At 41.2% G+C, this 12,521-nt stretch overlaps 1 protein-coding gene across 2 annotated transcripts in view; it reads left to right on the top strand.

Moving 5' to 3' along the window:
• MBP (myelin basic protein) overlaps positions 1-12,521 on the top strand; it is a 98,212-nt gene that overhangs the window by 79,857 nt on the left and 5,834 nt on the right. The window contains exons 5-7 of one of the 2 annotated variants that reach the window (XM_035124387.2): positions 5,484-5,591; positions 8,676-8,711; positions 10,599-10,628. In XM_035124387.2, the coding sequence (XP_034980278.1) occupies positions 5,484-5,591; positions 8,676-8,711; positions 10,599-10,628 (174 nt within the window). The remainder of the gene's footprint in view (positions 1-5,483; positions 5,592-8,675; positions 8,712-10,598; positions 10,629-12,521) is intronic. The other variant, XM_035124388.2, reaches the window with a different exon arrangement.

The raw sequence follows: 12,521 nt of genomic DNA, 5'->3' as shown, positions 1-12,521 counted from the left end.
TCATTCTAAATTAGTACTATTTATATAGTTTATAAATGGTGTTTCACAGAGTCAATGGGCTGGATTCCCCCTGCATGCAAGGCCATGTATTTAGCATTATGATATGAATCTAACCTTGTGATTAGTCCCATCAAGGAACCCCTAGGCAAAAAAGAGATCCTGTCCAATTGGCATTGCAATTATTGTTGCAACTACCTGTACTGAATCTAAAGACTTTTCCAGTTAGTATGCACATCCAATTCATGCCATCCATCTGCAGTTCCCCACATGAGATGACTGTATGTTTATGTATGTCAGTCTCAACTGAACACTGTTAATAATAGATATGGAAATCACCTGCAAAAATGTGTTGAAATTTCCCTTTCTGTTAGATGTACATTTATTGTAACTAGGAAACGCCACCTGCTGGTTCAAAATCCCTCAACAATGCCTTAAAATGAAAGAAGCAAACGCAAATTGTTTCTGTTTCCCATGTTAATTGCCTTTCAGATGCCTATATTAAGTTAAGGGCAGAGGAAGATTTTACATATGTAGGGTTTGATACCCACGTAAATGTATAGTATAGAATCGCTATATCATGTTTATATAGCAATTGCCACTGACCAACAGACAAAAAGGTCATAACCCATAACCGATTTCATGTAGTCAAAATTATTGTTCTAGAACAGTGATTTGAAAATACAAAGCAGCAATGAAACAATATACTCATATTGTTTTTGATTTGTTGGTGTGTGGTTTTTTTTTACACAGAGCTATTTTTTGCAAGCTTCCTGAAATTGTAGCTTCTCCTATCAGGATGTTACTGATTGTCCTCATTTTTACTATCAGTAGACTTTATTATTATTACTAACAATTATAACATCATCATCATCAACAACAACAACAACAACTCTGAACTGTGGAGATTAACAGTAGCGAAGGAAGTGCGATATGAGACAGGACACATTTGGAAGGAAAAGGTGCACCCACTGAAATCCCATCCTCTATACAACCATTACAAGGTTTCCCCATGATCTGTAGGCCTTCCATGTGATGAAAAATATAGTGTTAGATTGTAGCTCCTTCTGAGTTGTAGCAGGAGTGGTAAATGTTGGTATGTATGTGCCAGGGAACAGAATCAAGCCATTGAAATGAAGGCGAGGCATGTTGTGCCTTGAAATATTGTCCAACTACGTTTGTAACTAGTCTACCTGACAGAGAAGTTCTGTTTCACATTGGCAGTGGAGAAAATACTGCAGGTGTCTGACGTCAGAAGCCACTCCACAGGATAGCAGCAGCCTGTTGCTGCATTTCGAGCTCATGCATCAGTTCCCAGAGGAAACTGAGAGGTAGGCCTCTGGCACTGCCAGACGGATGGGGTGAAAGTAAAAAAGGAAAGGATAAAACAATGTGGTATGACACTTATTTCTTCCCCTGGCTGGTAGTTCCTTCACTGACATTTTATAAGAGCTCTCGAGTGTGGAGTCACCCCACCACTCAATTCCTCTTAAATATTAGCTTTCATTCACCTGTGCCTGCCTGGTTGCCTTGGTAATTCTTGTTGCTTAGTAACAAGAACTAAGGCAGGGGATTGCCCTATTGTCTCTCATATCTTTCTAAAGAAATTGTTTTATACTGGATTTTTTATTTTAAAAAAACTTTTTTGTATCATTAAAAATACAGGGTGGTATTCAATTCTAGACTTACTCAGAGGAGACTCATTAAAGTTAATAAGCACGACTGACTTAGGTTCATTACTTTCAACATGTCTGCTCTGAGGTCTTAGTTGACTACAACTACAGGCACACCTTCCACTTGTCATTGGCTTGTGATATTGTAAACATGGCGCATCATGGACACTGTGTGAAAGGATCCTCGAGTCGATGACCCTTCAGTCTGATTGCAAGGCTCTTCTTCCATTCCTAAGCATGCAGCTAGTTGCCTACTGGGTTTGTTTTGATGTCTGAACCTGATCATAAAACCCATTCTGTTTAAAACTTTATGCTAAAAGCTATGATGATAGTAAGGGTGATTCAGATTCGGTGTGGTGGCTTAGGAAAAACAACTTCCATACTTAACAGGTACTTTAGTCTCTCAACCCACAAGATGAGTGCCATTGAGAACAGAGCATCACTGGCAGGAAATTTCTGTGCTTAATGTGGCTCAGGCAGGAGAGGTGGGCGAAGAGTGGCTGGATGGCATCTTCAGTTAACTAAAAGACAGGATTGAAACAAACCTGTAATTTTCAGATAACACAGCCACATGTGTATAGTTCGTGCAAAATAAAAAGTGTTGGTATAAAAACAATCAGTGGTTATATTTCGGTCCTTTGTGATTTGTGTTATTCTGTAAAAATGTGACTTTGAAACAGAATGTACTGTAAGAATGAGAATGCAAGTGCCAACTGGGGAAAGCAAAGTGGGGGAATGGGCAGAATTCACATGACAGCCAATGACTCTCTTATTCTAGTATGTAAATGCATATATACAACATGGATTTAGAGCAAACCTAATAGAGCAAGTTGAAAAAAAGGGTATGAGCAGTGGCCATGTGGTTAGTTTAAAGAGGGCAGTCTTCTATTTGAATGGATGTCCAGTCCCTATTCAGTTTAAAGATAAAGAACACAAAGAAGGAAAAGAAAGTGCCTTGAAGGTTCCCTCAACAGCACCTGGTCAGCAGAGTGACCAGGCAGACTTATCAGGTTCTTCCTCACTGAGGTGAGAAATACTGTACGGCATGGCATTTGAAAATAAAGTGTGTGTTTCTGTTTCAGTACAATCCTTAGGAGGAACAACATTATAGGGGGAGGGAAATGGGGGGAAGGCTGGGATATTCATTTATTTGGCAAGTCCTTTATCAATTTCAGTCTAACATACAAGCTGCGGGTTTTTCTGCACATAGCTCAAACAAAAAGACAAACAATACTGGAGCATGCATGCTTTTTTGGAATCTTGGGGATATTTTTTAAGCTATCCAGGTGTTTCAGCTGCAGAAATATAAAGGAAATGCCATGACAACATTAAAAAAAGCAAAAGAAGCCCAAATTCACCAATTTCCAGTTCCCACATTAATACACACAATGGGCTTTTCAAAGGCCAACTCATCTCAAAAGAATTTGAAGTTAACCCTTTCAGATTATGCTGATATATATCCAGCAACTCTCTCTTGGCACATACCAGGTTGAATATATATATGAATGAATCTGGTATATACTTCTGGGACTTCAGGTTAAGACAGGAAAAGATGTGGAAATTTAACTGATTTCAATGAAATATTAAGTTGTGCTCCTTTTGGCTTTGTGACCCATCCCAAAGCTCCACAGAGAGCAAATTACCAAGCTAAACAGATACAGAAAAATACAAATGTCATGTGGGATCTCAGACTACTCTGTGAACAGTCTTTTAGTGTGCATCCTTGTGAAATATATGTGCTCCTCCTGACTTGCAAGTGAGGTCCATAATGGCAAGGAATTTGTTAGAAATGAGCAACAGAAGTGAGAATGAAATATTCAGATACTATACTGTACACACCATCTGATTTAGACTACCATGCTACTGTAAGAAGGTAAGTGCACGCACATTTTGCTATTAGCAGACATAGTCCATAACATTGATATTCCAGAATGTATACCTTTTCATATATAAAATGTAGTGCTTATTGAACCTTATTTTACCTAGTATCTCAGGGCTGCATCTCACGGTACTTTTGAAAGACATGAGAGCACTATCAGGACTTCCGTGGGTGTAGGACGATGGGAGCTTTCAAGTTACACAGAATTCACCATGAGGAATGGAAAGGTAGCTAATTCTAAGATATTTAGAGGGCAGAATTGGTTACAAATGCAAGGAATGCAATCCAAAAAGTGCTAAGATCACTTTGACACCACCCCTAACTCAACAGCATTAGTTGTTCTTTTTGCATTACAAGGTCTTGATGACACCTGAGATTTGTGGCTCTAGAAAGATGCATCTGTTTTCTTGCTGAACATTTTTCATGCATCTTGCTTTTTTAAAAAAGTGCTTCCTTGATAAGCCCCTTCAACAAGATTTGTAACCCATATTCTGTTTATATAAATATATATTTATGTTTATATAAAATTATAATTATGATTTTTTTAAAAAAAACCCATTCAGCATGACTTGGTTAACATCACCTTTAATTTCATATTTTATTTGCTTTGTGTGTTTTTTTAAAAAATAAGAACATTAATACCTAAAGAAGATTTCTGTGTAAGTTGAAAGCTTCCACCCAGATCTGTAGCACTGTAGCTATTCGTTTTTTCTTCTGTTGCTCCAACACTGCTACTAATAGCTGCAATCTTAAATGCGCTGATTAGTAAACGTCATCAAATTTAATGGTACTTGCTTCTAATGGTTAGGATTGTGCTGTAAGACTCTAGGTGGATGCAGATGACCATTTACCACATACTGGCAACTTGTCATTAAAATATGCAAGGAACTTCTATTATAGCATCTGGTCATATTCGAAGGTGAGTTTTTAAAACTGGACTTAGCACATGCACAGCTGAACACTGCTGACCTGCTAGTCATATGGAGGGATGCACCCTGCATTAAGTTTACATGAGTCACCACTTGCTAAGTGGTTTTCTGAATCTGTGCTTAGTTCAGAGGGGGGGAATAGCCTAATGATCACACACAAACATTTCCGGTTCAAAAGCACATGAATTACCGACCAGCTAGGAATTGCAATAACCAAGGACCTCTGTGCAACATCTCCTTTTTATTCAAACACATGCCAAGAGCCCAGCACCATAATTTCATTACAGGCCACATGAGGTGTACATGCAGAAAGTTCCAGTTCTCCATGTGTACATGCAGAAAGCGCCACCACTAGGACTTTCATCCAAAGGGATCTTAAGTAGTAAGTTCTGGAGATCATCCGCCCAAAACCCTGAAAGGCCACTGCCGGTCAGAGCAATGTAGACAGACCTGCACTAGATGGAAAAGCTTTGTGACTTAGCTTCACGTGCTGATATGAATTAATAGCCGTTACTTCCCATGCACGGCTTTTAAAGAGCTGGGAAGTCAAAGCAAGAGTGAAAATGACAGGATAAATGCTTTCTCACAAGGGACTCAATGATCTCTGTAAATGTATTGTATTTCATTAGACACTACTATCATGAAGTGTTCCACTGCTGTGGAATTAAAGAGTAACCATAACCACATGGTATTTTCTTACCTTGGAAAAGAGAGTAGATAAACTCATGGAGGGTAAGGCCTGGATAACTAAATGGATATTGAAGCACAGTTGCTTCCATAGTTCCTGCTTCCATGTCCTTCTTCAGGGTTCCCTGGAAGTATTCTGCTGGACCCTGTCGGGAGAGTGCCTTTTCTCATGTTCTTCTGTACCTAATGTGTGTTTCCATCTCCATCATCTCTCCTTTGAGTTTTAAGAATCTTAATGTTTGATCATTCCCCAATGGGCGCTCCAATTCCTTTCAGATTGCTTGCTGGTCTACAAGCATAACCTGTCCTTTGTTTCAGGATTATCATCACGCTGCCAGAATTGGCCATGTAAGTTCCCTGCCTCACCCAAGATCTCATGGCCGGTATGTGGATGAGAACCCAGTAGTCCACTTCTTCAGGAACATTGTAAGTTCCCATTTCACTTTGGTAATTCTTTCACCAAACAAAACTGCTTACTTTCCTTTTTAAAACATACACACCAGCTAGCTAGTGCCCCGAAGATAATTTCTCTGCTAAAAGGGAGTGCAGACAAAATTATATCTTGTGTGCCAGGCAAGGGGATGGACACTGGAAGTCATTCTCCTGATCCACAGCTCTGTGTCCATTTCTATGGGCTCACACATTTCTTTCTCCTGGAGCCTGTCAGTATTTTGCTGCCTGAGGCACAGGACAAGGTGGTGGTTCCCCTCTCCCAATTCTACAAACAGAAGTCAGTCAGATTGGAAACTGAATCAACACCAGCAACAGGACAGGACAACATCACTGTAGCATCTGGTGGCAGCAGGCTAGCTTGAAGGACACAGGGCAAGCCATGTGACAGCTCTCCTCCTCTGGCACTTTGCCACCACAGCCCAGCATATGTCACTTGAGGCAACTGACTCAGCCTACCTAATGGTAGAGCCAGCCTTGCCTGCCATGCTCTACAGACTCAAGGGAATGTGTGGCAGTAGCACCTTCTCCTGAACTGAAGATGGACAGCTGGTCCTTTTTGAAGGGGAGAGACCATTTATGAGAATTGGCTGTTCCTGCAGCAAATCACTGTGTTGGAGCAAGTCACATGCCCAAACAAACTAACTGTGTGCAGATAGGCAAAAGACAGTCTTCTAGGCAGAAGAGGGTTTTCCTCAATTTTGACACTGGAATTTTTCCATTCTAACATGGAAATCTCTGGGGAAAATCCAATAATCCAGGCTTGCTCCCTTCTTTCAAATAGAAACGAAAATGGATAGAAATATTCTATGTCAGTGCTGATACCAATGAGACAAATGTTACTGACATGAATATTTATAGAAATTACCTCAAACTTGAGCTGTGGCTCACTTCCTGTGGAGCCTTCAGAGCCATGGAACTGGGACACAAATCCTGTGTAAACCACTGAGCTATAACAAATATATGGATTCTTACCAGAGACTAATAAGCATTGAGGAGCAGGAAGTCCCTTCATGTCTAGAACATTTTCATCTTGTAGAAATTTGCAAATCCCTCAGCATAGCTACCAAGTTATCCCTTTTTTAAAGGGATTTTCCCTTATGCTGAATAGGCTTCCTCGCGAGAAAAGGGAAAACTTGGCAGCTATGTCCCTCAGACTCACTCTTATAAGCCTAGCCCAGCAGCTACATAAGCAGAAGGCTTATCTGAAAGTTTTCTTTTAATAATAAGCTAATTCCCATCCTGAGCCTCTGAAAAAAGGGGATAGAAACATACATTGCATATTTGATATACATTGCATATTTGATTGTATGCAAACATACATTGCATATTTGATTTAGGCTTCAATCCTAACCCCACTTACCTGGGAGCAAGCCACATTGAATACAATAGGACTTACTTCTGAGTAGGATGGCAGGATCTGTCAGTTTTGGTTCGCTCTCATTTTTCAAATCTTAAATTCGGTTCTCTAAGTTTCTGTAGCAATCTGCAAACTAAAATCATCATGAAACTTCACCAGCATTCTAGTGCCAATTTCTCCTAATAAGCACAGTTTTTGTGTGCAGTTTTGACTAATGTACACATTTTTGCAAGAAATTTTCCCTAACTCAATGCATTATAAATGCATTTGTATACACACTTTCCCTTATTATATGCATCTTTGTAAATATTGGTTGGTTAGAGAACGACATTGCAAAGTTCTGGTAAGTGCAAACTTCATAGGATGGCTATGTTTGTCGTATTGTTTTGTAAAGTGTGAATTTGATGGATTTGCCTTTAAATGCAAACTGTACAGTCTGTGTACACAATAGCTGAGCAGCACAACTAACAAGTGTACACAGAAATTTGTTCAATGTAACATGTGAACAAACCTCTTCTTTTTAACAACCACATTTTGTGCATACAGGAAGCCCAACATAGGAGCGCCTCCTCATATGTAGGGACCTCATGCCATCTCAACACCAACACAACCATTGAGCACGTACACAGGCTTGCATATTGGTGACTCTATGCAGACAGCAATGCTCAACACGTGACTCCTTTTTAAAGAGAGAGAGAGAGAGAGAGAGAGAGAGACCTTGCTTTGGAACAGAGCTGAAGGTGTGGCACGGCTTAAGATCATGCTACACACAAGTATCAAATGCATAAAGTGTATTGAAAGTTTCTCATGCGGCTTGTTACACTTCACATTACTGAGAGACAGAAAAATGTAGGGCTGTTGCTTTCTCTGAGTAGCTACACAGCTCACAAAATATCCAGTTCCTTCTTAAGAATCTAATAAATATGGGTGCAAAGCTGAAGCCCACCATGAATGCGTTGGTTGGAACAGAATGAGAATAACAGCAACTAGCTTTGCAATGTTGCTGGAATTAAGAAGGAGGCTTGTAATTAAAGTGGCAGATCAAGAGTGTTGTCTAATGCAGTGTTTCTCAACCAGTGTGCCTCCAGATGTTTGGGGACTACAACTCCCATCATTCCTGACCACTGGTCTTGCTAGCTAGGGATGATGGGAGTTGTAGTCCCAAAACATCTGGAGGCACACTGGTTGAGAAACACTGGTCTAATGATGCAACTGGTCCTCTTTCGCATTGCTCATTTACATTCTGAGGAATCTTAACAGGGTTTGTGGGTTTGAAGAACAAGAGTCAAATCTTATCAAACAAAACAGGAGTCTTTCTCAAATCTCTTCACATAACGAGCAGCCAAGAAGCATTTTGAGCACAGCATCAAGCAGACAAGGTGCTAAGAGTGAACTCAACCATTTTGCTGGCAAAAACAGCAAAACCTATGCACCAGGTGGCATCAGCAGGCTTGAGGAATTGCACTATTATTATTATTTAAAAAAATAGGAATTAAAAAAATGAGGCAGGAACAGCCCAATGAAGAGTGAGCATGTTCAGAGTTCATAGAATGCTTGCTGGCTATTGGTGGTGGGGCGGGGGGAGGAGGGAATGGAAAGTGGACAAGACGTGGCATATCTTGAAGCAGACCTGAAAACTCGATTGTATAGCATTTTGTTGTAGACCCTACTTTTCCTCTTACTTTTGTGTTGTTTTTCAGGTGTCACCCAGGTCAACTCCTCCCCTGCATGCAAAGGTACGTGTGAACATGTGACATTGATTCACATTATGGGCCATCAGCTTGTGGCAAGCCAAAGACTAAGAGTCATGTCTCCTGACAGAGTATGACTTACCATATTTTTCTGTGTATAAGACAATGCTTATGCTAAAAAAAAATTAGGCAAAAATTGGGTGTCGTCTTATACACTGGTAGTGAATGCAGAAGGGGGACGTGCGATTAATGACAGCAGCAAGCAGGAGATTGGCAGCGGTGATTGGGCAGGTGATTGGTGGCTGCGGCAAGGTCTGCTGGCAATTGGCTGTGGCAATTGGGCAGGTGATTGGCAGCTGCGGCATGTGGGCGGGTGGGCTGTTGGTGGCAGTAAGCGGAACACACAATTGGCGGCTCCGGCGAGTTGTGGCTATGGCAAGCGATTGGCAGTGGGGGGCAGGCAGGTGAGCGATTGGCAGAAGTGACCTCCCCCACCCTCACCCCCCAAAGCTAAACAACTTAATTTCTTAATTTTGGGTTAAAAAAAATAGGGGCCATCTTATACATGGGGGCATCTTATACACAGAAAAATATGGTATATAGAATGATTTCTCACAGAACGCTGCTATGTAATGTAAACAGCACATAATGCATGTATGTTGCTGCCTTAAAGGAGCCATGCATCTAATTAGGAACACAGTGATCTGCCTTACACTGAGTCAGACCATTGTGCACCTGCATTGGCTACGCTAACTGGCAGCGGCTTGCCAGCATTTCAGTCACGGTATCTCCCAGACTCACCTGGAGATGCTGGGATGGAGCTAGGGACTATCTGCATGCTGAGCAGATGCTTTATTCCTGAGCTCTGTGATGATCCTTCCATGCTGGTTCAGTGGACTCTCGGTTCCCCACTGGGGCTTACTCTGGCCTCAGACAAAAAAACATGAAACTGCTTATAACATAGATATGTTTTTTTTTCTTCATTCATGGCTGGGACAAGGATTGCAGGCCCCACTCTTTTCAAAGCCATCTTTGTTCCAATGCCACCTCCTCTTAGGATTGTCATCATCAACACTCATACGCTTTAGTGGTTCTCCCATCTTTCATTGTGACCCCAGGCTGGTGCTGTATCTCCAATGCCACTTTCCTTTCTCCCAAGTATCTACCCTTCTCTTAAGGTTGACTGCACAGTACATCTAAGCAGTCTCTAATCTGAGCTGCAAGAAGACTTTGGTGCCTCTTCCCAACCCTTTACTTCCCCACTTGCCATCGTAGCTTATTTCCCAGCCTTCGAAGGAATGCTGAGCACATTTGAACACATGTGCCCCTTGGAAAAGGATCGCTGGAAATGTAGGACAAGGGTTCTAACTAGGTTACGTTACACACACTGGGGACAAAGGCAAATCCTCCAGATTGTTCCCAGCACCGGATAAGGCAATTTGAATGGGCAATTGTCAGTTATGCCTTATTTTAAGGGACATTGCTAAATCTGAAATGATCCGAACATCCTAATCAATTCCTCTTATTCCAGCACATTATGCCAGACTGAATCAGATGACTGGTGCATCTAGAGCAGCATTGTTAGATCTTGACTGGCAAGCTGGTCTTGAAGCAGCTCTCAGCCAAAGGCCTTTCCAAATGCTGCCACCAGAACTATCCAAGACTGAACTTGTAGGAGCATGGATGAACAGCATGGACTTTACAATGGAGGGTCACTTGAATCTAAAATGTTCCACACAACCACTTGGGTTTTAAACTTCTTTAAACACTCGATTGCAAACCACAACCCAAGTATAGTTTGATCCTCATTCATTTTGATCCTCGTTAATAGAGAAACCCTCCTTCACTGATTATACTTCTCTTGTGCACCTTCAGTGTCTTTTTGCTCCATGGTGGTCACCATGTCACTGTTTCTGTTTCTTGTATGCGCAGGGAAGATCATCCTTTTCCAGATTTAGCTGGGTAGGTGATGAATATGCTTTCATGTGCAGCCATTTTGCTTCTCCCAAAAAACGCAAATAGCATCTGTTTTGTTTTCTTCTGTTTTGCCTTCCTAGCTCCTGCAAAATCTTCACATTCATGTTTTTGACTGTGGCTTGTTTGCTTTGCTCCTCCTGGCTCCCAAGCAGTTCCTTTATGCCAGGCATCCCCAACCTGTGGCCCTCCAGATGTTTTGGCCTACAACTCCCATGATCCCTAGCTAACAGAACCAGTGGTCAGGGATGATGGGAATTGTAGTCCAATACATCTGGAGGGCTGAAGGTTGGGGATGACTGCTTTATGCCCATGGTTTTGTTGCTTGCTTTTATCCAGAAGCCTGTCAAGCTTACAATACAATTTAAATTCTTTTTGCCTGAGCACAGAGCCAAACTGCACTGCATGGCAAACCTCTTCCCTTTAAGGCAATTTAAAGGTTCTACTGATCTTTGTGTGTCTGTGGAGTGCCAGTGGGGAGGTAAAAATAAAAGATAGCTTGAAATAATGAATTGGAAACAACTCCATTTTTGTTTGGGATCATGAATACAGTCAAGAACAGATGCAGGGTATAAATTTTGCACCCCATTATTTGATGGGAGTTACAATATCATATATTGACACTTGTAGAATCCTAGAGTTGGAAGGGACCCAAGGGCCATCTAGTCCAACCGCCTGCAATGCAGGAATCTCAGCTAAAGCTTCCATGACAGATGGCCATCCAACTTCTGTTTAAAAATCTCCAAGGAAGGAGAGTCCACCACCTCTCGTGGGAGTCTGTTCCAGTTCCCCAGCAGTTGTATTTTCAAAAAGAAAATGATGAGGAAGACATGATAACATTCGTTCTACACTGTAGACAAATTTATATTCATTACCCCTATGCAAAACACAACTAGAATAGGTTAACTATTAGACTGAGGAGTGAGAATGCTTTGTATGTTAAGAGTGTGCAGTGTTTGTGTGTTAAGGGTGTGTGATTGCATGCTGGAATGCAACCTCCAACAGTTTCCAAAAAAGGTTATGCCGTCCTTGGGCTGAACTGTACCAGGCCTGAATACAAAATAACGTGGCCAAATACCGAAGAGCTTATTGTACTAAAAAGTCTGTTGTCCTGAAAAGCTAATGTCCTTTAGCAGGAAGACCTCTTCATATAGTTCTCTCCCCCACCCATCTGTTGTAAACTCATTTTGTTCCTTTAGACACCTGAGTTCAGAACAAAAGGTGTTACTCTTAGAATTAATTAGAAGTCACAATTATCAAACGCTAGAACTAGTCACATTTTTGCTTTAAAATTACAAAATTATGTTATGCCAGGTTGCTTAGAAATGTTTCCATCATCCACTGGACATTTTGCTAGGCCAAAAAAGGTCATTACCAGCTGCTGTAAAGTTTTAGTGAAATGTTTGAATGGCCTAAGCTCTTATTAGGAGGTGGCAGGAAAGGCCTGGCAACCTCAGGAAGTGGCCAAGCGTGTGGAGGCACTGTGTTAGTATTTTATCCTTTAAACTGGTTGCTGTGTACAAGACTAATTAGAACAGTTTTCCATTTTCAAAAAAGATATGACAGACTTGACTTGCATTGCAGTGTGTTTGTTGAGACACCTTTCCCAACTTTGAAAGGGATGTGTTGCATACCAATCCTGGCAGGGCAAGGCTTTTAAATTAAAGTACTGCTTTGTAGTTGCTGAGCAGAATGCTAGTTGAAAATTCCTCCTTGAACTACCAGTTTTCATCAGACAGTTGTGCAATTGCTTTAACAACCTTTCCTCATTTTTAACAATGCTTTTCAAAAAAAAAGGACATCGGTGATGTGTAAGTACTTATTTCACAATATACGGTACCCATTAATGTTCGGGGTGGGGACTTTTTAAAGGGGCTAAAT

This window comes from Zootoca vivipara, chromosome 8, assembly GCF_963506605.1.
Source record: "Zootoca vivipara chromosome 8, rZooViv1.1, whole genome shotgun sequence".
NCBI lineage: Eukaryota > Metazoa > Chordata > Lepidosauria > Squamata > Lacertidae > Zootoca > Zootoca vivipara.
The sequence above is the reverse complement of the archived record's forward strand: the minus strand, read 5'-3'. Positions and strand labels throughout refer to the sequence as shown.